The sequence below is a fragment of the Phoca vitulina genome, unplaced genomic scaffold (genome assembly GCF_004348235.1).
Source record: "Phoca vitulina isolate PV1807 unplaced genomic scaffold, GSC_HSeal_1.0 scaffold1, whole genome shotgun sequence".
Taxonomy (NCBI): domain Eukaryota; kingdom Metazoa; phylum Chordata; class Mammalia; order Carnivora; family Phocidae; genus Phoca; species Phoca vitulina.
Genome location: NW_022589704.1, coordinates 44,865,225 through 44,891,465, shown reverse-complemented (window position 1 = coordinate 44,891,465; position 26,241 = coordinate 44,865,225). Strand labels below are relative to the sequence as shown.

Below are 26,241 nucleotides of genomic sequence, written 5' to 3'. Positions count from 1 at the left end.
AAAATGCCTACGTGAGGAGATGAAGTGAAGTGAATGACGTAAGCATTGCGACGTAGCATTAGGCTACCATTGACCTTCTGATGATATGTCAGAAGGAGGATCATTAGCTTCCTGACTGCAGTTAACCGCGGGTAACGGAAACCCCGCAGAGTGAAATGGCAGATAAGGGGGGGACTACCGTATGAACTAACATAGTTACTTATCTAAATAGAATTAGACCTAGAAGTTTTTGTCTATTTTCCTCAAGGAATGAAGATGATCACTAAAAACATAAGATATATAATAATGCTTTCCAAAAGATTCAGTTTGTTAAATGCCTACCCTGCATTCATACTAAAATGATGTATTTTTAAGTTTGATCTAACTGATCTGAAACATTTTCCAAAGATTGTATTTCACATATTATGCTGATATCATTATGTAAAAATATTGCCACCATACATGGATTCTTTTAAACTAAAACATGAGTTCTTACTTACTTTTCCTCTAAGAAAGGAATGTTTATTAAATTTGCACATGTAGATGAGCTAACTGGATATGCCAGCTGGGAGTATATTAAGGAAGTTGGCCATATTTGAAAGTTGCTAAGAGAGTAGACCTTAAAAGTTCTCATCACAAGAAAATAAAATTTGCAAATATGTGAGATGATGGGTGCCAATTAAACTTACTGTGAACTTGTGATAATCATTTCACAATATATACATACATCAAATCATTGTGCTATGCACTGTAATAATGTTATATGCCAATTATATCTCAAACTTGGGGGGGGATAAAAAATTGGCAAAGCCTTGTTTAAGCAAATGGAAGAGGAATATCATCATTAAGCCACTCTCCTCTAAAGAAAACACAAAGAAATGCTTGTTATCCTTATATCTGCAATATCTGTACCCAAATTCATCAATCCTGATCCTGAGAAACTAAAGAAAAAAGCAATAATTAAGCATCTTATTGTAGGATAGAAGCTATGCCTAGAGAAGAGGTAGAAATTACCAGATTAATCTGATCAGTCTTAGGCTGCCTTTTTCTTTGTTTTTTTTTTGTTTGTTTGTTTTGTTTTGTTTCATTTTTTAAAGTCTTAGAAAATGGGAGCAACTCCAGGAATCCAGTGGTTCACAGTAAACAGACAAGAGGCCTATATAGGGTCACCTACTATAGGGACAGCTTCTGTTGTATTTAGTTTTCCTAAAAGATAATTCAAACTCTATCAATCTGACTTTGGAGAATGGAAAATATCATCAAATAGACTGGCTCTCAGGTTAATTATTTTCTTATTAGTTTCTTGTTATTTTGTTTGGTTCTCTCTCTATCTTTTTTTAATTTGGACATCTTAATTGTCAAACAGTATGGGAATCTTTTTATCATAAAAATAAGAGTAGATCTTAGTTACTTTTACATATTTTATATAGTAATGCAAATTTAAATACTAAAATCAGCCTGAACGTTTTCACATTAGAGAGGTTCTTTTGTCTTGGGGTGTCCTAAAACTTCATAATTGAAAATAAACTAAACCAGAAAGCACCTATTTAAATTACTAACTAAAGTTCACTTAATCATGAAAAATAAACCACGTTGTTTTTGTAACTAGTTAGAAAATCATTCACTTGACATGCCATAGAACTATGAAATCTTCTCCAGTGAGGCTCAAATCAAAGCTGAGAATTATGATTTAATAATAGGCCATGAATTTAAGGCTATAATTTTTCTTCATCAATATAGATATTAATTTATATAATGAGTGTGAAAGGAACCATGGCCTATTAGGCTGCCATCAGAGATGATTCATTCACAGTAAAATATCTATATAATAATCATTAACCTGGAAGTAATTGCAAATAGCAAAAAGATCAGAACATGAGCAGAGTAGTCTAGCTGAAAATAAAAAATATTTGACTAGCACTTTTCAAGTTTACAAAGAGATTTCAAACCCATTTTCCTATGTGATTTCTAGAAAATCTCTAAAAAGGGCACTAAGATTCCTATTATTTTGAGAGAAACCTATGACTCTAAAGGTCTTTATTGATTATTGAAAGAATTCACAGTGAAATTCAGAGGACATATGTTAAAATTATAAAAAAATACAAACTTCTGGATATTAAATTAATATTTTTGTCCACAGTTTGAGGAACTTGCTAATTTTCATTTATGAATCTTAAATTGTGCTTCTTTGAGAGTATATATATTTATGTGAGAAGATTTTTATTTTTAAAGAAAAACAGAGAACTTACAAGTAAGCCACGTTTTCCAGTTCGACCAGGTGGTCCTATAGGACCCCGAGAACCCTAGAAGAAATTTTCACAAAAATTAGTGTGTAAAAAATATGCATATACTATATAGATACAGAATTCAAAAATACATAAGTTGGATACTTATATATGTTTATGTATATCTACGTGCATACTCTTATGTCTAATTGATTAAAATCAAGCTAATGTCCTTAGGCATAAGATGTGCTCACTACAACCCCAATGACACTTCTTTAGTCAATTTCATTAATTGACTTCACTGACTGAAGATCCCCTGAGTGGATTACGCTAAGACATTATTTGCTTAAATTTACCATGATGCATACTTACTACATTTCCTATCAATCACAACATCTTTAGATGATGAAATTCAAAGCATCAGGATTTTTGAATATCTATTAGAAACCAAATGTTTTCCATTAACATTAAAACAGTTTAAGTCATAATTGGCTGTTTATCATTCTTTGTTTAGAGTCCTTAATCAAATGTGCTTGTATGATTCTGTGCATGCATGCATGTAGCTCACAATATGGCACACTGATGTTTGTAACTGTCAGGATGAAACTGACTCTCCTTACCGGATCTCCTCTTTGTCCTGCATCTCCTGGGGCACCAACTGGGCCAGGAGTTCCAGGGGCACCCTGAGAGCCTGGCAGACCTGCAGGTCCAGGGTCTCCACGATCACCCTGACGAGAATAACCATGGTATTATTCTTTTCATATTTATCCTAAACCAGCGGCATTCTATATGCTCATACTATTCATGGTAAGAAAATATAGGGACGCCTGGGTGGCTCAGTTGGTTAAGCCTCTGCCTTCGGCTCGGGTCATGATCTCAGGGTCCTGGGATCAAGTCCCGTATCGGGCTCCCTGCTCAGGGGGGAGCCTGCTTCTCCCTCTGCCTGCCACTCCCCCTGCTTGTGCTCTCTCTCTCTCTCTCTGATAAATAAATAAAATCTTTAAAAAAAAAAAAAAAGAAAATATATACCTTTTTTAAACCTGATTTTTATTATTCAACTTATATTTTACTTAAATATTTTACTTATATTTACTTACTAATAAATCAAACTGAAAAGAATAAGAATATTTCCCCCAATTTCAGATGTCCTCCCTCCCCTCACTTTTACCCTATGACTCCCACAGTCAAGATTACTGGAGTGTAACAGTGTCACCTCCAGAATTTAGCATGTTTCTTACACCAAGCAGTCTTCAAGCGTATCCTTTCACTTGGGATAAACACTTTCCAGAGTGTGAAAACTGGGAAAATTTTAAGGAAACCACTTTCTAGATTTTCAACTCCATATGTGTTCTCTCAGAGAACTGATCTGAAGTATCCTTCCCTACTTCCTCTTTAATAATCACCCCTCTCCCATTTTATGAAAGGAAAAGCATTCTTATCTATCTGCAATCTTATTATGGCGTAGTGCCCCAAGGAGTGAACACCTTTGGCCACCAAACTAAGGACTTTTCCAGAATGCACAGTTCACTTGAGAATAAAGCAATGAGGTATTTGGAAAGAAAGAGGCTGCTCCTTATTTCATCCAGGTGACCCAACTATGACAAGGCTCCAAATCTTATTGTCTCCTTAGGAAGTCAGAGGTGAGATTATTGTCATATGAACATGTATTATCATAATTATTTGACTTGAAAAATGGAGTCAGACCTATTCTGCTGGCAGAAGTTCTTATTTGACTGATCAGTTTGGCAACCAGGATAAACCTTGGCAATTAGGCTAGAGAATGGGCATGTAATACACTGGATAAGCTAAATGGGCAAATATAGGATTTTGAAAAAAATATATATTGAAAGCACATTTAGAATTTACCAATGATTACCCCCTTTCCAACTATTTAAACTTATGATTAAAATAAAATGTGATGGCAACTTAAATTGTGCATAGGGGTTCTTAGATTTTCAAAATTATACCAGGGAAGACATCTGCAAAATCTTTGAAGACTACTGCATTGTACAATGTATACTGACCAAGGGAAAAATCCACATGTCAAGAGAATTTGCATTCCCTGGCTTTATGATAGATGGGGGGAGGGCTTACTCCAAGATTTCTCAAAACTCTTTCTTTTTCTTTTGAGTGCCTACTAGATACTCTAAACATGCTATTTAATGTACAAATGTCCAGGGGAATAAGTAGTCATCCTATTTAAAGTATTTAAAAACTGAGGTTTAGAATATTTGTTCAAGGCTGCACTGCTGGTTACTTAAGGGAATCAAGATTCCAGTCAAAGTCTGTCTGACTTTAGAGCCCATTCTGCTGCATGATGAGCTTTCAGAGTGAAAAGAGTCATTGTGTCATAATAGATGTTGGGCTGGGGGACTGATTTTTTGCCTTCCGTGGACTGATATGAGACAACTGTGTGACTACCCAAAGGGACTGGGACTTCAGAAAAAGTTGGGGATATTTTCAGTTCAGCATAAGTCATGAGATTTAGAACACATCATGGGATATACGATATGTAGAAAGCCACATGGTTTATTTTCTCATGGGGCATTCACTTGAGGAGAGGAGTAGAGAAATTTAGATATCACCCAGCTCTATTTCTGCTTCCATACTTTTGTGAATGAGTTTGAAATTTAGGCTACTTCATCTGTATCCTCATCCAAAGCCTTCATGTTGCACCAGCTATGAAAGCAATGTGCTTTCCTACAATTAATAAGAAATGCCATCTCACTTTGCTGTGTACTCAAATCTCATTTCATTGACAAGATCTACCTAAATTATGACATTACAAAAAAGGTAGCTACTATCAAGAAAATCGGGGCTGCCCCAGAGCTATGAAAGAAAGGGTAAATTTTACTCTTTAGTATTACAAAGATTTCAAATTTACATTACTGCTGATTTTCTAATCAGTGAAAGTGCCCTTACACGTTCTCCAACAGCACCGTCCCGTCCTGGAGTACCATCATTACCAGCTGGACCCTATAAAGAATCATGTTTGAAAAATGAGTTAACTGAGTAATGAAAAAAATCTCATTCCAATTGCCAGAAAAATTACAGCATGTTTCCACCTCTCTTCCATAAAGTATAAATTAGCACTTATGGAAATTTTAGTAGAAGAAAGTCTTCTGCCATGTTTTCTATTACTTGGAATTGCTTGTAAGATTATTAACACATTCTTACTTTTTTTGGTGCCAATTTTAATACAGTTTTATAGAAGACACTGCATTTTCCACTTACAATCCAGTGCTTAGAAAGTTCAATGTTATTTCCTTGCCCTGTGCACATAGTCCATATTCAAGCATTAAGAATACCCAGTTATTTACTATGGCAGCTCAACTTTAAAACTATCATGGAATTTGCTATAAATTTGGGTCCTTCAGTGCTTTGTGTGGAACAATACTAAATCTATGCTCAGGTTGGCTTAATCAACCTCTTCAATGGTGGGCCCAGACCAGGCCCAGACCAGGCAGCACCAGTTGGAGGAGCCCACCCCAGGCACTCCCAGAATGCGTCCTGCATTTAATCTAAATTCTTCATTTCTATTTTTTATTTTAAAACTGGGGGGGAAACCCTGAAATCCTTTGAAATACATAAGCAATAATTTTATTCTTGGAATTTTATGTTTTGTTTGTATCACCAGTGAACGAAGAAGACTTGATGGTTTTCCTCCCTTTCATATCTTAAGCTTATCGAAACAATATCCTTGAAGTTTAAAAATAAAACAACTGGGGTTATATATGAAATAACTTTTTACAATGTACATTCTTCTCTTCCTATGTTTTTATCATTTGATGAAAAATTGCCCTGAAAGGTATTGATTGTTTCAAGAAAATGTGACACTGTCTGGTAATTTACCCATGAAAGCACTGAACAGAGGAGATTCCAACCTATAACTTCTCAAATCACTTTTCAAAAATTGATTTCCTCTCAAATGAGACTCAGGGAACATGACATGCATAATGTTACTTTATAGTGATATTTAAGTAGAATGATCTCTCCTTACTTTTCTCAAGCTGTAATTGTCATATTAATCCTATTACTACAAAACTTGGCAATTTTGAGAAATATGACATTATAGAGTGAAATAAGATAAACGATGGATGAATGTGTCCTTTCACCTTCAAAACAATTTGGCAACAACCTAAATCAACTAAAATCCTTGGTTCCAGACTAGATGAAGTCAGTGCTTATTACCTTCTCTTTCTGTCCTCATGTAGACAACTCACTGGAGAAGTAAAGTACATCAAATAACATCACTAAGAAACTTCCGGTCAAATGCGCCATCGATTTCTAAATTTCTAAATTGATTTCTAAATTAAAAAAAAAAGCTGTTCCCATGACACCCAGATGACAGGAGAGTTATTTTGATGTAGCACTCACTTCGGGTCCAGGCTCCCCTACAGGGCCATTTGAGCCCGGGGGTCCCACGGGGCCAGGCGGACCTTTATCCCCTGGTGCGCCAGTAGGTCCTACTTTTCCTGGTGTGCCCTGAAATAAGCATATAAATATGTCAACCACTTCTGAAGAAATGTAAGAAAGCCAGTTTACATAAAGGCTACGTTTATTCAAATGGCACCTCAGTCCTGCCTTCTATAATATTAATTATCCATTATCCCACAATACTCACTTTATTTCTGTATCCCGGCACTTGGGTTTCACTATCTTATTGGGAGATTGTGCTTCTGGGTGCTTGGCTCACTTCTGGTAACAGTAAAATCTTCCCTAACTCCAGGTTTGCTGGTTTCAGATCTCTACCCACTGGATTCCCCCAGTTCCAAGGTCACAGCAGTGCATCTCTCTGTCCACGTTCCATATAAAAACATCATTTTTCCCCCCACAAGCATGTAAACTTTTAGCAGTAAAATTTAATCTCTTCAAAGCTAAGAGTAAGTCAAACTTTTATCCCCACTCCAGGGAATGTGAGGTTCTTAGCACCCTCCAGGGAACAGGAGATTACTTTCAGAGTCTATCTTTATCGCTCACCCCACTTTCACCTCCAATATTACTTTGGTTCAACTACTTCTTCCCTTTGATGATTTATGAAAACTTGCCCTCTGAACTGTGAAATATGGATGTTTTGGTTAGGCATGTTTATTTAAAAAGAGGCTACCTACTCACCAGAGGAGATTATCCCCTTTCTCTAGCTCCACGGGTATTTTTAATCTTTGAAGAAAGATTTAGAATCACCCAAAATCCATATCCTTATTTGTCTACTTCTCTGGTCCCCGGGTTAAATAAATATATTTTCAAAGACTTTGCAAGGTGCTTAAGTAAAGAATTTGACATTCAAAGTCAAAGGTTTTTACGATACTCAGAATTTGTGTCTAAAAAAGACTTCAAATCTACTAAGAAATGAAAGATAAATTCTCTCTTCGCAAATTATATTGCACATAATCAGATGAAATATTGACCGACATGGCCACTCACCGCTGGGCCCGGCAGGCCGGGCATGCCTCGCTCTCCACGCTGTCCTGGCATGCCCACAATTCCTCTTTGTCCAGTGGTTCCAGCTGGGCCCGGGGGACCGTCAGGACCCTAATATTGAGGATAAACTATAATTAGAAATCCTCCAGGATAAAACCATATGCAAGGACCAGATCACAGCTTTATAGGTTTTTCAGACCAAAAAACGAATTCTGTTTCATAAAACCATACTACATAGGAGTAGTCATAATTTATACTCCACACAGAGCCTCTAACATTGTTTAAAGGTGAAAGCAGCTCATTGATTTCCAAGAAACTTGAAGAGTAATGTGAATACTGAAGGAATGAAAGAGGTAACTATTCAGGCAACTATTTTTCCTTTTTTTAAAAAGACAAATAAGTTTTTTAAATAAAGAAAAGAAATAGTAACCTAACACATTAGTGTTTCGAGACATTTAGATATCAAATAAAATAACGTATTTTAAAAAATTGTCTTTATACAGCACAGATACTTAACAAAGAATGTTCTCTTTAGTTTTTGAACACCACGCCCATTACTGTTATATTTTATACTTCTACATATCCTTTTTTTTTTCTAGAGCAGAGAAGTGTAAATTTAAAACATATAGGGCCTAAGGATTTATGAAAGCACCCAGGTTAATGTATACAGTTTCTTTTCGGCAGTGAATATTACGGGTATCTATCAGTAAATATCTCTAATAGAGGTGGCCGCAAACCAAGATGCCAAACTTACTGGTTGCCCATCTTCTCCTGGGTCTCCTTTGTCTCCTGGGCCACCAGGGGGGCCAGCTGGTCCTCGATCTCCCACTCGCCCATGAGAGCCAGGGTCCCCACGAAGACCTGGCGGTCCCTCCTTCCCAGGTTCCCCTAAGGGCCCTGCAGGTCCTGGAGCTCCCTAGTAAAGATAGAAAGAAACCCGGGATGGCAGAGTGGAAGCCACATTAGAAGACTTGATGCAATGGCCTCTCGGGTTCATTTTTCCTGTTAGATAATCAGTCATTCAGTGGATTTAAACAAAATTAAACAAAACAGAGCTGCAGATTCATTTCCCAGGAGGAAATCTAAATTATTTGCAGACAATTACCTTTGACTCAATATCAAAAGTGTGTTGAAATTAACTTGAATTTTTAAACATCTTAAGCCTCTGCTCCATCAGTGAATATATAACATTTTATTCTGTCTGACCTGATCTTATCATGAAAGAATAACATTTATTAAACAAAGTTTCAGAGATGCTTCCTAACTGGAGGAAATGGTTATTAGCACACAATACCGTTAGAATTTAGTACTCAAATGGAATAAGAGTCAAACATTGGGGCTAAAAAGGACTTGTAAATAAGCTCCTCCAGGAAACACTGGATGATTAAAGGTGAATTTACTTTGATAGGATACCAGTGTGTATGAATTATTAGGATAATGGTTGTTAACATAGGTTAACAAATCATTAAGGGATTAAATAAAAGAATAAACAGTAACTCATATATGTGTATCTATATAATGTGTATATATGTGTGTTTGTGTGTATTTTCGCGTGTATGTATGGGTGATTACTCCACTACCAATGATTTGAGTTACTGAATTGACTTACAGGAGGGCCTGGAGGTCCAACTCTGCCAGCAGAACCAGGAAACCCCGTAGCACCCTAGAAATACAATATCATATAAGCAATTTTAAAATAACTATTAATTACATATACTTTCTGGGATCTATTTTTTTCACAGGGATGCTTAGGCTTTAGATTCCCTTCCTTGTTATAAACAATAGATTTTTTTTTTCTTGCATACTATGTTTTTGGGAATGGATCTGCATTAATCAGTAGGAAGGATGCTATTTTTCTCTTTCCACTTTCCATTTATCTTGAACACATACAAGTATGTTCAAGGCTCGTGCTAGGATCACATTAATCTTTTGCATCACAGAATCCTGTAGAGTAGTTCCCCATTATTCCTCACCTCTTCCATAGGTAATATATTCTTTATGTTATATGGGAGGCAGCTGGGTCTCCAAGATCATAAAACTAATTGCAACCCAGATCTCCATTTAAGTGCCCTTTCCACGACAGTTTACTTATACAAGTAAAAACTTGCTGTTACAGCTTCAGATTAACTTTAAAATGGCCATGAAGAGCTAGGTGTCTGCGACTAGCTGTGTGTAATTCCCAGAGTTTCAAACCAACTTACGGGTGGACCCTGAGTTCCTCGGCCACCTTTGAGTCCAGGAACACCATTAGGACCCTACATAGAAAAACATGAACAAAAGATCACTATAAGGAAAGCAACATGGGCTAAACACAAAGCCTCACCATTGGGCATGTGACTCAGGTTATTGGTGTTTGTTTTGCTTTCCACTTACATGAGGGCCTGGGGATCCTGCTAGACCTTGTGGCCCAGGAGAGCCTGCATCTCCCTTCTGTCCTGGCTCTCCGGGTTCCCCTTTTATTCCAGGCTGCCCATCGGGACCCTATATCAATTGTTTAAATAAACAATCAATTATAACACTTATAGACAAGCTATTCGACAGTAATTATTACCAACATATCATTTAACCATATATTGTTAAATGGTGCTTTGTGTTCAGTATTAGAGCACAGGAGAAGAAAATGCCCTAATGAGGTCTTTGAAGGCAGTCTGAGAAAATAAGTTATCCCACCACATTTTTATTATACCAAATAAGTATAGAATTTGAAATAGTGTGAACCCATCCATTTTAGTGCCAGTCATGGGAGAATGTATGAAAGAATGTATTGAAAATGAGAATATTGCCTAGAAAACTGTAAACTTTCCAGCATCTTTGATATACCTTCAACACACAGGACAATGATAATTAATTGAATTTATTGCTATCATAAGAAGAGTGTTCATCGTAAATTAGAGATATTTGAAAATTATACCTGAGGTCCAGCAAAACCAACAGCTCCAGTGGGGCCATTTTCACCGCGAGAACCCTAGGATAAAACAAAATTACTGTAGCTTTCATACTTTATTCTAAATGGGAACAGTATTTAAAAATACAATTATATAAACTTACAGTGTTTTGAAATGTATAGATAGATGATTAGATGTATTTCTTGAGGAAGACTCTTAAGGGTGATATAGAGATAAGGGCCATAGAACAAAATTTCCAAGGTCTGAAGTTTTTAAACTGTCTTAATTATTTAGTAAATGAGTTGCTTACCAAGATTTAATAGGTGGCATACAAATAACAAGACTGGTAAGTTTTTGAGTTTAATGAGAGAAGTAAGCGCTGAAAACTAAGAAGTTATAAATAGCCTGAACCAACAGGCACGGTTTTATATAAATATCAGGACAAAATGATGAACTGTTTTCCTGGTCAATTCCACTCTAAAAAAAACAATCAAAATACTGTCACTTACAGGATTGCCACGGGAGCCAGGAGGGCCAACTAAACCTCGAGGGCCAGGTTCACCCTAGAAAGCAGACGTTAGATGGTTATTGTCCAAAGCAGGAGCAAAACATAATGCAACTGGAGGGCACTGAGTGCTATGTGTAGGGCAGATGGTGGGAAGAACTCTGAGATGATCTTGCCCAACTACCACATGTTATGAAAGAGAAAACAGCATGAGAAAGAGTTATCATCCAGACTTCCTGACTCTGAGCCCACAAAACATCAATTTACCTTTTCTCCAGTGGGACCTGCAGGACCCGGAGGACCCAAGGGACCTGGAAGACCCTGTCAATGAACAGAACATAGACATATTGAAGAAAAGAATGCATGAAATTCTCCATGATTAAACAAAGGAGGTACCATTTTGTTATAGCTTAGCTGCTTTTGCAAAACATTGTCTAATAAATGATATAATTTGTATATTCTTAAGATTTTTCTATTTACTCTAAAACAATTTCCTGGATGTTCTCCACAAAATGTTCTAATCTCTTTCATCCATCTCAACTCATCCCTACATAATACTGTCTTCAAACATTAGTTCTAAATTAATGCTACTCTTCTACAATGTTTCTATGTTTCCTGGCCCATTTAATTTTGAAATTTGAGTGTAGATTGAAAAAAGCTTTTCTTCTTTTGTAGAGAATATTATATTCTTAAATTATATGAACAAAGTACCACTCTATTTTTTTTTAAGTGAAACTGTGATAAAGCATTGAGTTTTCTACATTCTCTTAAGATTACAAGGAGTGTGACTACCCAACTACACTGAGGTTGGGGTTCTTTATGCTCAGAGCTCAGGGAGCTATCACATGGAGGTTCCAACTGGGTCTTCTTGACATGTGGTCACAATCTTTAAACTGGACTATAGTGGAGTCTTTTCTGGAACAAATTTTCTATCTGATATTTGTGCATTGCCTCTTCATATGCAGCCCAACTATTCTTTTGTTACTTAATTTTTGTATGTATTATGGAAGGAATTTAAGGAACAAAAAGGACTTCTTAAATTTATATTCTTATAAGAACATGAGAAAACTGTGACCATATATTCTCTAGATCTATAATAGAACAATATTCTTCCAATAATTTACCTAATATATTTCCTTAAAGAATCAGATTAAATATAAAGATCACTTCATTAAATTCACCCCCCCTTTTATTTTTTCTTACAGAGAAAACATGTTATTCATTTTTTCCCTTTACTATGAGATTACAGCAAGTGGTCTGCTTTGCTTCCTCCTTAAAGCAATGTATTGTCCTTAGTGAAAATAAAGTAGTCATTGCTCAAGTCCTGTTTCTATTACACTGCATTTTAAAGTTAGTTCATAGGAACAATAGATACATATTTCAAATTTCACCTTAAAATTAACTGTCAATGCAACACTCCTTCAAACAGCACTGCACTACTTTACTACTCACTATAGACCATCTATGACATAAGATACAAACAACCTGCCAGATATACTTAGACCTTTCTTGAAATACAAAATCAAATATTAGAGCTAACTACAAGGCAAGAAACATCTCATGTTCATAATTTGCTAAGTTAAGCATGTGACATCACTCTTAAGTAGATTTTCAGAAAAAAGAAAAAAGGGATAATTACCACTCAGACTAAAAATTTTCTTTATTTTACTTTATTGTCTTTATCAAAAGTTAATATAATCAGTGCATTAACAGTGGCTCAATGTGCCAAATCAATATGTTAACGATGGTTCAATGTGAGCTCTTTTTTATGGTACAAGTGCTCTTACCAGGGCACAGAATGACAACTACCAGCAAACCATGTCACACTGAAACAGAAATTATTCCTCAAATATCAGGAATTATTCCAGGAAATGTTGAAAGTCTGAGCAGCTGTATCTATCTGCTCTTACATGAGAGAATAATTTCATTAACATCTAAAAAATTATATCCAGTCTGTCCTTAGAATTGCAAATGTATTCTATGTTTGAGAATCAAAAGCTTGTTAAAGGTCAGCTTCTGACATGACATTAAACAATGCCTTGGGGTCAACCATCCCTCTTTACATTTCACTTCTTCATCCTCTTTATTGATGAAAGCATTAATGACGATTCATTGTGCAGTAATTTTGTCACCCCTAACGTCCAGCCAACTCAAGCCTCAACTTGGCTACTCTGCAAAACTCTACTTGCCTGCCCTGGAATGAGGTCTAGAACAGCTCATTAGACTAACACTTGAACAAAAAATAAACATTGCATATGAAATAAAAAAGAAGATGGAGAAAGATAAAGAGGGCCCTACTGCTTAAAGCACTGTTCTCATATGCACAGTAAAATGTGTTCTATTTCATTCCCTCAAGAATGACCACTTTTTGGCTTGCTCTAATTCAAAGTAAGCAAAATGAGTATCCATGATTGATCAACATCAAAGCTCAAAATTCATCATCTTCCAAATCCTGACCATATGGAAACACAATGAACTTTATTTTGCAAAGTTCAGGCAAATTCATGTAATAATGATAATGTTGATTCCTAGCTTAGCTGGGAAAAGAAATAATTTCACTTACTCTTGCTCCATCATTTCCAGCTGTTCCTTCAGCACCCTTCTCTCCTATGCCACCCTGGGGAAACACACAAAATGCCATTTTTCACTTAATTATCTTTTTCTCTCACTTTGTGGAAGCTTCATGAGGGCAGGGGCTTATCTCTCTTCTTCATAGTTATATCCCCTTGAGCCTAGAGCAGTGCCTGGCATTGTATATTTTTCTCAATAAATATAGATATTGAACAAAAGAAATAGAAAGGGAGGGAGGGAGGGAAGATTGACTTGTGACTTAGGATGGTAGACATAAAAGCCTGGCCAAGAAATAATTTTCAGGAGGAATTGAGAAAGCCTAAATGAATGAACTAAAACAAAACAAAACAAAACAACAGACTTACTCTGTCACCCTTGGGGCCCGGAGTTCCTGCAATTCCTCTTTCTCCTGGCATACCTTGAAGTCCTGGTGGGCCTGTATCTCCAGGGGTCCCCGATGGTCCTGGACTGCCCTAAAATGAACCAACAATAAGTGACCTCACCAATACAGTATTAAGATTGAGCCACATGAAATTTCTCTGCTGGTAAGTCAAAAAGAGTGGAATATCAGCGATTTCATATGGTTCAGCTTAGTGCTTATATTTTTCATTTGTGAAAATTGTCTGAGGTCATTTTTTGAAATAAAAAAGACTTTGCCTTTCTCTTTGTTGATTTATGTTTTCAACTTTTTTCTTTGGGGGAAATTGAGCATTAATTCAAATAAAATTAATGGTTGTCTTCCTTTTTCTTTGACAACATCATGGGGATCCTGATAAAGAAAGAAGACATTACTTTTAGAAAGTATTTCACTCTCACTAATGAACCTGATATTAAGCTTGCTTATAGGCTAAGTCAGTGATTAAATTGAAGCAGATACTATGTAATCACTCTGGACCTTAAAAATGATAAGGGACCTAATGTTATATGATCATGAAAAATTCTACTTTAATTGTTTATACTGAAATTGATCACCTTGTCTTCTACCAATCTTAAATGGCACCCAAAGGAAATGGTACTGATCTTTGCCTTATGATGTATTTTACTTTCCAATTTCAAAAATGACATACTTTCTTATGGTTAGTAAGCAGAACCTGAGACCTAAAAAATGGAGCATATAATTAGGAATATCTCTTAATAAATTATACGGTTTTCTATTTATTGCCTCTGCTTATTAATGGAATTATCCAATTATCTATTTATTGCCTCTGCTTATTAATGGAAGTCACTAGTAAAAGTTCTATAAATAAATATTAGGAATGGGTTTCTATATGAGAATGTATCATTATGTGCACTAAACCCTAAATCCCATCACAGAAAAGAGACTTCTTTTCAGCTGACTCTTGGGTGCCAAGGAGAAAGCCTAGTAGATGCTTACTGAATCCTTGTTGAAGAAGAATATTATATAATCGAATTATCTTGCAACAACAAGAGAACTACACTTTAGTTCCATCATGTGTTTATTGGGCTATAACTCTTGGAACATCCTGAAGCGCCCAGCTCACCGCCATACTTACTTTTGGACCGTCAGGGCCGTGGCCCCCAGCCATTCCCTTCTCCCCAGGGAGTCCGGTTATTCCTGGTTCTCCTCTCTCGCCTGGATTTCCGCGTTCTCCCTAGTGCAACATTGGGATGTCAAGCAAGCTTAGCGACTGTTCAGAAAGTGGGTTAAAAATGTTTCTGGAAATCTGCAAAACTGCTTCTACTGGATAAAAACTGAGAAATGAGCCACTAATGAGGCTCAATTTTCTAATTTAGTGATAAGAAATGAACTTGAAATAAGAATATACTAGTTTCGCAGCACAGGATTTTCTCACAAGATTTATTTTCATCAAGGAAAATAATTCTAATTCTTAAAATAAAGCCCAGTTTATGATAAAAGTTTTTTGTTTTTGTTTTTTTTTAAACTGAAGGCAGTGGAAACAAAAGTTAATGACGAAGGAGAAAGTACTCACTCTAGGTCCTAATGGGCCAACTGCTCCAGGATCTCCAGGAACTCCCTATAAAATATAATTTTAAAAATTGTAAGAAACGCTTTGAGCTAATTTTTAGGTATTTATTAGAAATCTTTCCATACCACACACCTAATTTCTTTTAATGTACTATTAGAAGTTTGAATAAGTCTATAATACTGAAGAAAGAAAAATATGTATACTTTTATAAATGAGGGGATATCCCATACATGGATGGAAATTATTTTTCCAGAAAAATAAATGTTTATTAAAGCTGAATGCTTGATTTTGGGCAATGAAAACATGCAAAATATTATCTCACAAATAGAGTGCACTGGTTTTTTTAAAGACAACAAAATATATAGTAATTTTATTTCTTAATGTGAAAACATTTTAATAAAGGAAACTGGAATAAAAAGCCATAAAGAGCTGATCTCTTAAACAGAGCCAGTTCAATTCAATTTAGTAAATATTTCTTGACCATATACTATGGACAGTGCAGTCTACCAGGAATTGTGGGTTCAAACTAGTGCAGTCATGACTATGTTACGAGTTTCAGTTTATTCTTAACTAAAAGAAAGTTTGCCAAAAAGTTCAAAATCTCATTCTTTGATTAAAAATAATAACTAATGACAAAGAAAGCTGTTGTGTAGAAAGTCATGTCATCAAAGACTGGGATGAAAACTAATTTAGACTTTGGGTTGATCCTGAATGTCAAGTTTTAAGAATGATTTAATCAAATTATTTATCTCTCATTTTCCTTTTTATGTATGCTAATGGGTCATATGTGGTTTAAAAGAAAACCTAAGTATAAATATATCTGAGAGTTCTTTCAATAATATTTTATCTCATAAGAAAACATCGTGGTAGCTTAATCAGCATCATGTGGTGTTTTGTAGTGATATGTAAGTAATGGTACATCTTGCGATTTCTAAATATGATATGGCTTCCAATTTTGTGGCAGATAGTGCACTATTCATAGTGTCTTGATTTACACTATAACACCCTGCAATATTCTGAATAGAGTATATTTTTGACAAAGTAGCATATGTCTGATAGTTTGGATGATAACAGATAACAATGACACCTAAAACCACTACCATCTATGTTTACAAAATCACAAATGTTAATCTCAATATACTCAATATGTTTGCTTCCATTGTAATCCCCCATCATGAGACATTTTCACTAGTGTGACAGAAGAGTTCTCTTGGGCACATGGATATATGTCTTCACTTTAGAGGCATCAGTGTCTGTCCTCCATCCCCAACCCAGGATGATGCCAGGGGAAGTGAAACATGAAGAAGCATGTGCTGTCCTTGGACAGTAACGTCACGTCCTCCAAAATGGAGGGCTAGCATTCCCTCTGCATGTAGCACCTACACACAAGCTGGTGGCAGTCACACTAGAACATCACTGCTGCTAGTGACTTAGTGACCCACCTTTTATGTCAGTTCCTCAAATAAGACTTGCCTTTTACTAAAAAAATGAAACAAAATGAAAAGTGTATCAAGTGGGCCTCCAGTTTTCTCCCCTGCAATGTATTGTCCTCCATGTGGTGTGATCTTCCTAAAACCCAAATCTAATTGTACTACTCCCTACTTAAAAGCCCTTCATCATCTTCCATTAGAAGAATCTGAACAGGGGGCCTGGGTGGCTCAGTCGGTTAAGCGTCTGCCTTCAGCTCAGGTCATAATCCCAGGCTCCTGGGATCGAGTCCTGCAGGCTCTCTGCTCAGCGGGGAGTCTGCTTCTCCCTCTCCCTCTACCCCTCCCCCCTGCTTGTGCTCGCTCTCTCTCTCTTATGCTCTCTCTCTCTCAAATAAATAAATAAAATATTTTAAAAATAGAAGAATCCGAACAAACTACATTCAAATTCAGACTTTCCATAATCGGACTCCTGATTTCCCGTCCAGCCTCACCTCCACATCAACCTATACTATGCATTCCTGACTTACCAACTTTTTCAGTGCCTTCATTTGATCACAAAACCTTTGCCACTGCTGTTCACATTTTCTGGAGTATTTTACTACCTTCCCTCCTCCCCCCTTACTCATAAAAGATATTACTTTGTCTGGGAAACTTTTCTTAAATCTCCAAGTCTGAATTCGGTGCATCTTCTATGTTTCCACACACACAGTGCCTCCCCAGAAACTCTCTTATCTCCTACTATGATGTAATATAAAGGCTAGGTTCGTGTCCTTCTTGTTCAATTGGTTAGAGCCAGGGCTTAATACAACTAAGCACAGAGTGCTCAGCAAATATTTGTTGAATGGTCAAATGAATGAACAAATCACTCATAGAAAAATAAATTAACTGATGTCCTGGTAAAATAATAGAAATAAAATAGTATCTGTTTATAACCATTTATAAAGTCTCCAGTAAAACTCTGTAATTATGAGAAGATATACATTTAGTGATTAAAAACACAGTCTTGGGGAGCAGGCTACCAGGATTCCAATCATACCAGATGTGTGACTTTGGGAAAGTCACCTAACATGTCTGTGTCTCATTTTCCTCATCTGAAAAATAGGCATCATACTAGTACCTAGATATATAGGGTTGTTTTGAGGATTAAAAGAGATAACATTTACAAAGCAAACCAGAACAGAACTTCACATATAATAAGTGATATAATGGCCCAGTAATTTTTATTATTGCTATTATTATTATTATTTTAAATGAACTTACCTGATCACCTGGCTTTCCACCTTCCCCAGGAGGCCCTGGAGGACCAGGAAGCCCCTAAAGGAAAAGGAAGAAAATGAAATTGTAAATTGGTGAAAGTTTAATAGGCCACTAGAGTTAACAGTTTACCTTTATAATTAATTCATGGGGCCTCCATGACTATACTTTCTCAAGCAAAGGATATTGTTTAAAGACAAGCAAAACAGAATAAGAAAACTCTATCTTCTACCATAATGCAGCAACCGGTCAGTTTATAGGTTTAGATTTTCATTTGGACACCACTTAGCAAAAAAAAAAAAAATAATAATAAGAATCTAACAGGAGATTCTTAACATCTGTCAAGTTTTTATGGGTCTGAAAGCAATATTTTAGGTTGCTAGTATAGTACTGAAAGTCACTCCTGAAAGTGTTTTTTTTTTACCAAATTATCATTATCCATTATTAAATAATTTCCCATACAATATATTTAGATAAATCTTAAAAATTTGTTTAACAAAAATTTTAAGACATTGTGTCTGTAAAACTAGATAACCCTTAAAACAGTTCAATAAAGCTTAACAAAAACATTTTATAATTTTTAATTTGTTAATAATTTTGGATTTTGATCAGTTTTTCAGGGAAGTCTGTTCCTTCTCTCTGAACAAAAATGTTGGTTTTATCCATTTTATCTATTTACTAGAAGAGGGATGACTTTTTTGAAAATTGTGGAATTTCACATCATTTGACCGTATCTTTTCATATTTTAAAAAAGCAGTTTAATTAATGGTAGAAGAAATGGAAAAAGGAATTTGTGCATACCTGAAAGCCAGTGGGGCCTGGAGGTCCCTGTTCTCCTCTCTCCCCAGCTAGACCCTAAGTCATGAAGGAAAGAAAATCATGAATAGAACCAATGTTTACACCTGCTTCCTGTTTTGTGACCTACTGGAAGTATTGATATTTGCCTTTTTTCTAATCACATGTTCTCACTTTAACCAGATAATGAACTAGCATTATAATGAAATAGTTTAATGGTATTGGTGGAAGTCCTTGCTGGTGAGAAAATATCTTCCAAAGCCAGCAAAGACACTGATGACATATGTTTATTTTTTGATCCAAACATAAAATGTCTGGAGCCAACCACAAAATTGTGGGGAAATTGGATAAGTTGAACATGGAAAAATTCATTACTTTCATATATCTAGTCTAAGCAGGTAATACAAGTATCCCCTGCTTTTCCAAAGTTCGTGTTCTAGCACTTCACTTTTATGGAAGGTCTATATTAGCTTTCTGCTAACTTCAAGAAATCTGAAGAGAATGTTTGCTTTTAGGAAAAAAGGCAAAAAGCAAAAAAAGCATTCAGCGTTTTGTAACAGAGGCAGTGCACCCCTCGGAGCAAGAGTGGCGGGTGCAGGCTCCTCCTTCCTGGGGAACCACACTCAGCTTCTCAGCATCAAGCCACCAGAGCGCTGCCCTGTGTCTGTGAGCATCTGCGTTGTATCTACATTTATTTTGTGCATGTGTCACAACAAGATATGTCCTAAGGTATTAGAAAAGCCTAGGAGAGGTTCTTTTTGGAGTCTGGGAATTTTAAGAAAATTTTCCATATAAATTAATGATAATTGCTTCTTTGCTTTATACCATTTCAGCTTATAAAAGCTTCCCCAGGAACACTCTACTTCCAGATAATGGGGGAAACCTGTATTTCTATTCCAATTTATTTTTCAGTGTCATAAAAAGTATTAATTAAGGTTTCAAACACTAGAACAACTGAAGAAAGCAAAGCTAACATTTTAGAAAGATATTTAAATTGCCCCATTGCAAACAAATAAATATGCCAAAATATTTCTGATAAATATTTAATTTTAGAATCCTTGGATGCAAATGTACCTCAAAGGATAAAATTTTTCATTTTTTAGTCCTCCAAAAAAAATAAGTCAGCTTAAATAAACTGCTATAAGACATCATTAGAAGAATATAGGTATAATTCAGTATTTATATATTATTAATAAAAGTACAAAATATTTGTCAAAACATTTGTCAAACTGATTTTCCTCAGTTGACATATTCTTCAACACATAGAGATGATGAGGTAGCTTTTACCACCAACATTTTAAAGAAGTTTAAAATGAAAAGTCCAATCACTCGATTTAAAAAGGCAGAAGGTGCCAGAACAGAAATCAAAAGAAAAGATTATAACTGAAATTCTTCAATCCTGTACTTTCTTATTTACTTCCCCTGAAACTTACTCAAAGTCAAGTTGTAAACAAACATCAATGAAAAATGCAATGTGAATACATTCTCGTTGAAAGATCACCTACCGGGGGGCCCACGGGACCAGAAGGACCAACTTCACCATCTTTTCCAGGAGCTCCCTAGTATCACACAGAGATAATATGTGAAGTGAGGCCACAAGACATTTGGATAATTTCATATATACATATATGTATATTTCTCCCCCTTGGCAGAAAATGTATAGTTACCCTCTGCCCAGGAACACCAGCATTTCCTGCCTCTCCAGGTTTTCCAGGGTCGCCCTAGAGAAAAATTAGAAACTATTTTAAAATTCAATCGATTTGCTCAAAACATGCCTGCTTCAAGTGAGGATTATGATGAGATAGCAAACTTATTATACACTATACTCACACTGCTACCTTTGGGGCCTGGAAGACCCATACTCCCAGGTTGCCCTCTGATTCCTATGGAGCCTGGAGGACCCGGCCGGCCATCCTCCCCTGGAGCACCCTACAAAATTCACAGGAGCAGACTAAGTTTTATGTAAATTCTCTCTAAATATCGTATCACCCAAAACATCACTTGCCTTTCCTTACTTATACAAGTTACATAAGTTTTAAATTATCCTTCACCTTTTACTTAGTGCATCAGAAAAGTTGAGTGTTTAAAAAAAATTGCTGAAGTATTTTGAGTATTTAGAACAGAGATTTCACTCTTTTTCTATACACAAACCTCATCTTCACAACTCCTTACACTCTCATATTCATAGGGAAAATTTTTCTTTCTTCTTTAATTTACTCGAGCTTGTGGTAATGAAAATTTGGTACTTCTGTTTCACATTTTTGGCATAAAGGAAGGGCCCAGAATATATGAGCTGTCAAAAGTCATACCTACCTGTCTCTTAAACCTGTACAATTGGGAGGACATCAAGAAAAGAGAATGTTTCTAATAGACATATTTGACCAATACTGGAAGAATACATAATTTCAACTTTTTCCACTGATGTCAGAGAAGCAATTTCAATCTCAAATATTCGTATCAATTAAATTTGATCAATTTTTGGTGAATTTTAAAATATGAAGATCCTATGAATTTGCTTCGGCATTTTAAACATGTATATATCATCTGCCCTATTAAAAACATTAACCTCAAATAAACATCTTACCATTTAAGTTGTAGGTCTATTGAGCAATATTAATGGTTGTGGAGTTGTGTTTATTTATTTATTTTAAGTAGGCTCCACATGGGGCTTGAACTCATGACCCTGAGATCAAGACTTGAGCTGAGATCAAGAGTTGGATGCATAACTGACTGAGCCACCCAGGCACCCTAAGGAGTTTTATGTAAAATACTTACCAAAGGCCCAAGTTTTCCTTCAGGACCTTGAACACCAGGATTTCCCGTCAGACCCTGAAAATTAAAAGCAATTGTCATTTTGTTGCTGACTTGCAACTGAAGTAAAGATTCTAGAGAGTAAAAATAGTACTGTGTTAAAAGGATCCCGTTCCACTTTGCAATGCCCATTCTCGGTGGTCTTAGGCTCCTCTAGACAAACTCACAGGCCAATCATGGACCTCAGCCAGCCTGGCTTTGGAAGGATGCAGGGCAGAAAACAGAGCGTGCCAACAGGCAGCACCACGTGGGACTCTTCACTGGGGGGGGAGCCCTCACAGCACAGCCTCCCACACTGGAGAGGTCACATGGGAGGAAATGAGTCTACATGGTGGGCACAGGAGCCACTCTGGTTTAGAAATCTCATGTAACCAGTATTTGTAAGAGCACTTTGAACGTAGTATACCGACCCTGGCAAGGTGAATGCGCAGGTCCTAGTTCCTCCAAACTCCCAACACCCAAAGCTATGCCTCCCACCAGGTTTTTATAATTCATAGTCCTCCCAGTTCAAATGTGGTCTACAGTCAGGGGTCATTTTTTACTATTAGCAATGTTGACTGCTCTTTCAGCTGATATACCAACTTTATCAAGTATCTAGGGAGGAATTTCTAAGAAAATGTCGGTTTCCCACGTAGAAGGAGGAAGGGCTATAATAGACTTTTACTCGTATATTTAACACTGGGTTCAAGATTATGTGAAGCCAAATGTACATTTCCATCCAACAACTTTTTGTATAATTCCTTTCTCTTTGAGGAGCACTGTTGACAACTGAATATGAGAGGAATTCCACAATCCAAATGAATTTTCAAGTGACATTTGGTCAAAAGGAAATTTATCAGGAATTCTCTCTGCCAAAAGCCAATAAATTATTTGTCAGCAAGTAAAGAAAAAAAATAAATATTGACAAACGGGATTTTCTTTCATGTCAAGTGGCAAAATGATTAATGCATACTCCTTTGAGAAAGGGAGACTAGAAATGGCTGTATTTTATATACATGATAAAAATAACAAAACAGTATTTTAAAAATAGTGAGTCGGGTCAAAATTGTAAAAACAAAGACATGCTCCCACTTGTCAAGACTAACTCAATTAGAAAGTCCTTTCGATGAGTTCTCAGGAGCAGTTCTCTTGGGTTGATGTAGCAAACGGCTGTGTTCTTACCCGAGCACCTGGCAGCCCAGGTTCACCTGGCCGTCCTGGGTCCCCCTGACCTCCTTTAGGTCCCGAAGAACCCACAGGACCCCTTTCTCCTTGAGCCCCCTGTTCCAATGCAAAGCAGAATGTGTCAGAAAAAAGAAACAGTGCAGGAAAATAAAAGCAAGGAAATATAAAATTTATGTTTTACAAATCAAAGCACTAGTATACCATACAAATACTTTTATCAAGTAGTTATAAAGTTACAAAAAGTACCACTACATATTCTATTCTCATTTGTCTTTCTCCAAGAATAGTGGTTTTTCATCATTAACTAATGAAAATTATGTTCAGATTACCACTCCGATAATCTAAATTTGGGAAAAAAACACCAAAATTTTAGAGTCTAAATTTCTAGATAAAGAAAAAATTCTATATATCAGCTAAAGGAAAGGTGTATGACCTTTTCTTCTCAGCAGTGTCCCGAGAAAGTCTGAAAATAAACTTCTACATGCTTCCAAACATTATCCTTCTTCCCTAGCCCTCTGTAATATAGAAACTGCACAAGAGGGATTTGACGTTAGGCTTGATGTCTGTGTCTGACTCTTTTCTTGATCTGCCCCCATGTGGACCAAAGCTAGATCGCTATTCTGGACAATGGCATCTTTTGGACCACCAGCCACACAAGTGTCAACATCGATGGGATAACCTCACCTTCGGTCCAGGTAAACCATCAGAGCCCGGAAAACCACGATTGCCAGGAGCACCCTATAATGACCAAAATGTGATTCTTTATTGTTGTTGATGTTCTTGAAATGTATAATGAGTGGGTAATTTTTAATTTTATTATTATAAGGTTTTAGGAGCCGTGATCAAGCCAACATGGCAATAGATACGTATAAGGGGAAAAAAAAAAAAAACCTAACTACATGGAAAGAAATTTTAAATTTTGGAGAATACATAAGTACTGAGCCAAAAATTATTCAAATTAAGAACTATACTAACAGTTCATTGTAAAATTAAACATAGAGGAAAACTGATATCTAGATATGAGCAGCAAAGAATGGCACCATCTACTATGACCAAAACGTCAATGATAACATGCATTTATATTGTCTTCTATGTGAAGCACTTCGCATTCTCTGAAAGTCTCTAAAATGTAAGGTGATAATGCTGTTGTCCCGTTCAGACCTGTTTCATTACATTCCAGCCACAGCAACATCTTCTAATCTCTGAAATCACCAACCCTCCTGGCCTCCAAGCTTTGCATTTCCTATTTCTTCTGCTGACAATGTTCTTTCTCCCAAGTTCTCTTTCTGGCTCATCCTCATCTTCAGATGTCAGCTAAAATGCCATCTTCCCAAAGAATCCTGTTTCCTAATCACCTAATCTAATATTACACTATCGTCATATAAAGTTACTCTCTACCACATCACCTGTTATTTCCTAAGTGTGTACCACATTTACTAAAATGTACAATTATATTTTTGTTTGCCTGTTGACTTATTGTTTATCTCCCTACTAGAACAAGCTATTGTTTACTAGCCCCCACATGAAGGCTGGGACCACAGCCTTCTTTTTCACTGAGTACCAATATATCAACTATATATCAATATATTAATATATCAAACTGGCAGAATGTAGTTGTTCAATCAGTATTAGTTGAATGAATGAATGAATGAATGAATGAGCAATAATTAAACAGTTGGCTCCTTGAATTCACAGACAACCATACTGAACCATGCAATGCACTTGCAAGCATTTCTTTTAACTGCTCTAGCTTTCCTTACTATCCCAAAACTTACCCATGTAATTCCCCCACAACTCTAAGAATTTATTTTATTATTCAAATTTTACCCTTTCTCCCATTGGGCCTGGAGGACCAACTGTTCCTGGATCACCTCGGGGACCTCTTTTGCCTTCTTCACCAGCTGGGCCTATTGGACCCTGAATACCATGTGGCCCCTATTAAAAACAGAAGGAGGTTACCAGAAAGAGCCAGAGTACAAGGGAGTTATAGTCAAAAGCTTCATTCAATGAAGTCAGTTACAAATTTGAAACTATAGTAAACTGTTTCCATCCAAAGGTATATTCATCATTGTTATTATTTGAAACACTTGAGCATTTTGACCTGTGCACTCCTGGACAATATTTATGCTCTTCTTATCATTTAAACAAAAATAATGAAGCCTTACTGGTTCCCCTTTTGGGCCAGCTTCTCCTTTGAAACCTGGAACTCCTGGATCACCCTAAAATAAAAGTATGAATAGTTATGAGAACCAGGACATTTAGCCAGTCCAACCTGCTTTAATTAATTACAGTAAATGGGCCTTGAAAACTTTCTGCAGCTGAGTCTGTATTATCATTTTTTTTTTAATTTTGCAAGTCTTGTAGAACGTATGTGAAATTTTATAAAATCTAGTATAATTAGGTAGCAGTTTGTCTATTTTACAGTGGTCTTCAAGAGACTTATTTTTAAAATCTTGTTTGTTTTATCATGCATACTAGAAAAATTAGAATTATTCAGTTATTCCAATTTGCTAATTAAAATTAGAACTAACAATGACAACTTCTACAGATAAATCTATTTCAGGTTTATTTTAGGAAATAGACTTATTTACCCAGAATCAAAATAATTTTATATTTATGTTCTCTTTATTGACAGTTTGACAGCTTCAAATATGGCATTTCATCTTTGGAGTGTTCTGAGGTTTTATGTATCTGTGTCTTTAAATACCAGTTAAACTTGTGGGAAACAGATTGCTAAATTGAGAACATGATAACATCGAATGTGAAACATCAGCAACACTCATGTTTTAATAAATCTGTCACCAGCATTTAAAAGGATTTATTAGCATAACTAAGTTACTTGGAACAGAATTCAAAGTATTTATTTTAGGTAGTGCTAAGAAAGTTTTAATTTTTACATATCAAGCTAAAAATATATAAGCACAACTTCTCAATGTGTTTATTTCTTATGGGCTCATCATAATTTTTTCTAATAAATAATTTCACAAAATATGGAAATTCACTCAATTTGAACAATATGGTGGGGTCACTCTTCACGATAACTCTCAAGAAATGGCTGTTGAATCCATTTTTCACCAAACTGTTATTCTAACCTCCACATTTCTTCACACTGGCTTGCAGAAATATTTCCACAATGGTTATTATTCAACTACTGATAAAATTCTATGAGGAAGACCATAAAGTCACGACCTTATTATTTTAAATAAAAAAACCCACTAAAATCCAAAACAACACAGTAATGTTCCCCTTTGA

General features: G+C 36.0%; 1 protein-coding gene across 2 annotated transcripts in view; it reads right to left on the bottom strand.

The window, feature by feature from the left end:
- COL5A2 (collagen type V alpha 2 chain) overlaps positions 1 to 26,241 on the bottom strand; it is a 381,179-nt gene that overhangs the window by 10,295 nt on the left and 344,643 nt on the right. For both annotated transcript variants that reach the window (XM_032406281.1, XM_032406275.1), the window contains 26 exons: positions 25,155 to 25,208; positions 24,817 to 24,924; positions 23,674 to 23,727; positions 22,987 to 23,085; positions 21,790 to 21,843; positions 20,845 to 20,943; positions 20,682 to 20,735; positions 20,520 to 20,573; positions 19,021 to 19,074; positions 18,226 to 18,279; positions 15,539 to 15,583; positions 15,101 to 15,199; positions 13,952 to 14,059; positions 13,579 to 13,632; positions 11,283 to 11,336; positions 11,020 to 11,073; positions 10,537 to 10,590; positions 9,999 to 10,106; positions 9,827 to 9,880; positions 9,235 to 9,288; positions 8,380 to 8,541; positions 7,629 to 7,736; positions 6,582 to 6,689; positions 5,127 to 5,180; positions 2,825 to 2,932; positions 2,229 to 2,282 (listed from right to left, as the gene is read on the bottom strand). In XM_032406281.1, coding sequence (XP_032262172.1) covers positions 2,229 to 2,282; positions 2,825 to 2,932; positions 5,127 to 5,180; positions 6,582 to 6,689; positions 7,629 to 7,736; positions 8,380 to 8,541; positions 9,235 to 9,288; positions 9,827 to 9,880; positions 9,999 to 10,106; positions 10,537 to 10,590; positions 11,020 to 11,073; positions 11,283 to 11,336; positions 13,579 to 13,632; positions 13,952 to 14,059; positions 15,101 to 15,199; positions 15,539 to 15,583; positions 18,226 to 18,279; positions 19,021 to 19,074; positions 20,520 to 20,573; positions 20,682 to 20,735; positions 20,845 to 20,943; positions 21,790 to 21,843; positions 22,987 to 23,085; positions 23,674 to 23,727; positions 24,817 to 24,924; positions 25,155 to 25,208 — 1,962 coding nt within the window. The remainder of the gene's footprint in view (positions 1 to 2,228; positions 2,283 to 2,824; positions 2,933 to 5,126; positions 5,181 to 6,581; positions 6,690 to 7,628; positions 7,737 to 8,379; positions 8,542 to 9,234; positions 9,289 to 9,826; positions 9,881 to 9,998; positions 10,107 to 10,536; positions 10,591 to 11,019; positions 11,074 to 11,282; positions 11,337 to 13,578; positions 13,633 to 13,951; positions 14,060 to 15,100; positions 15,200 to 15,538; positions 15,584 to 18,225; positions 18,280 to 19,020; positions 19,075 to 20,519; positions 20,574 to 20,681; positions 20,736 to 20,844; positions 20,944 to 21,789; positions 21,844 to 22,986; positions 23,086 to 23,673; positions 23,728 to 24,816; positions 24,925 to 25,154; positions 25,209 to 26,241) is intronic.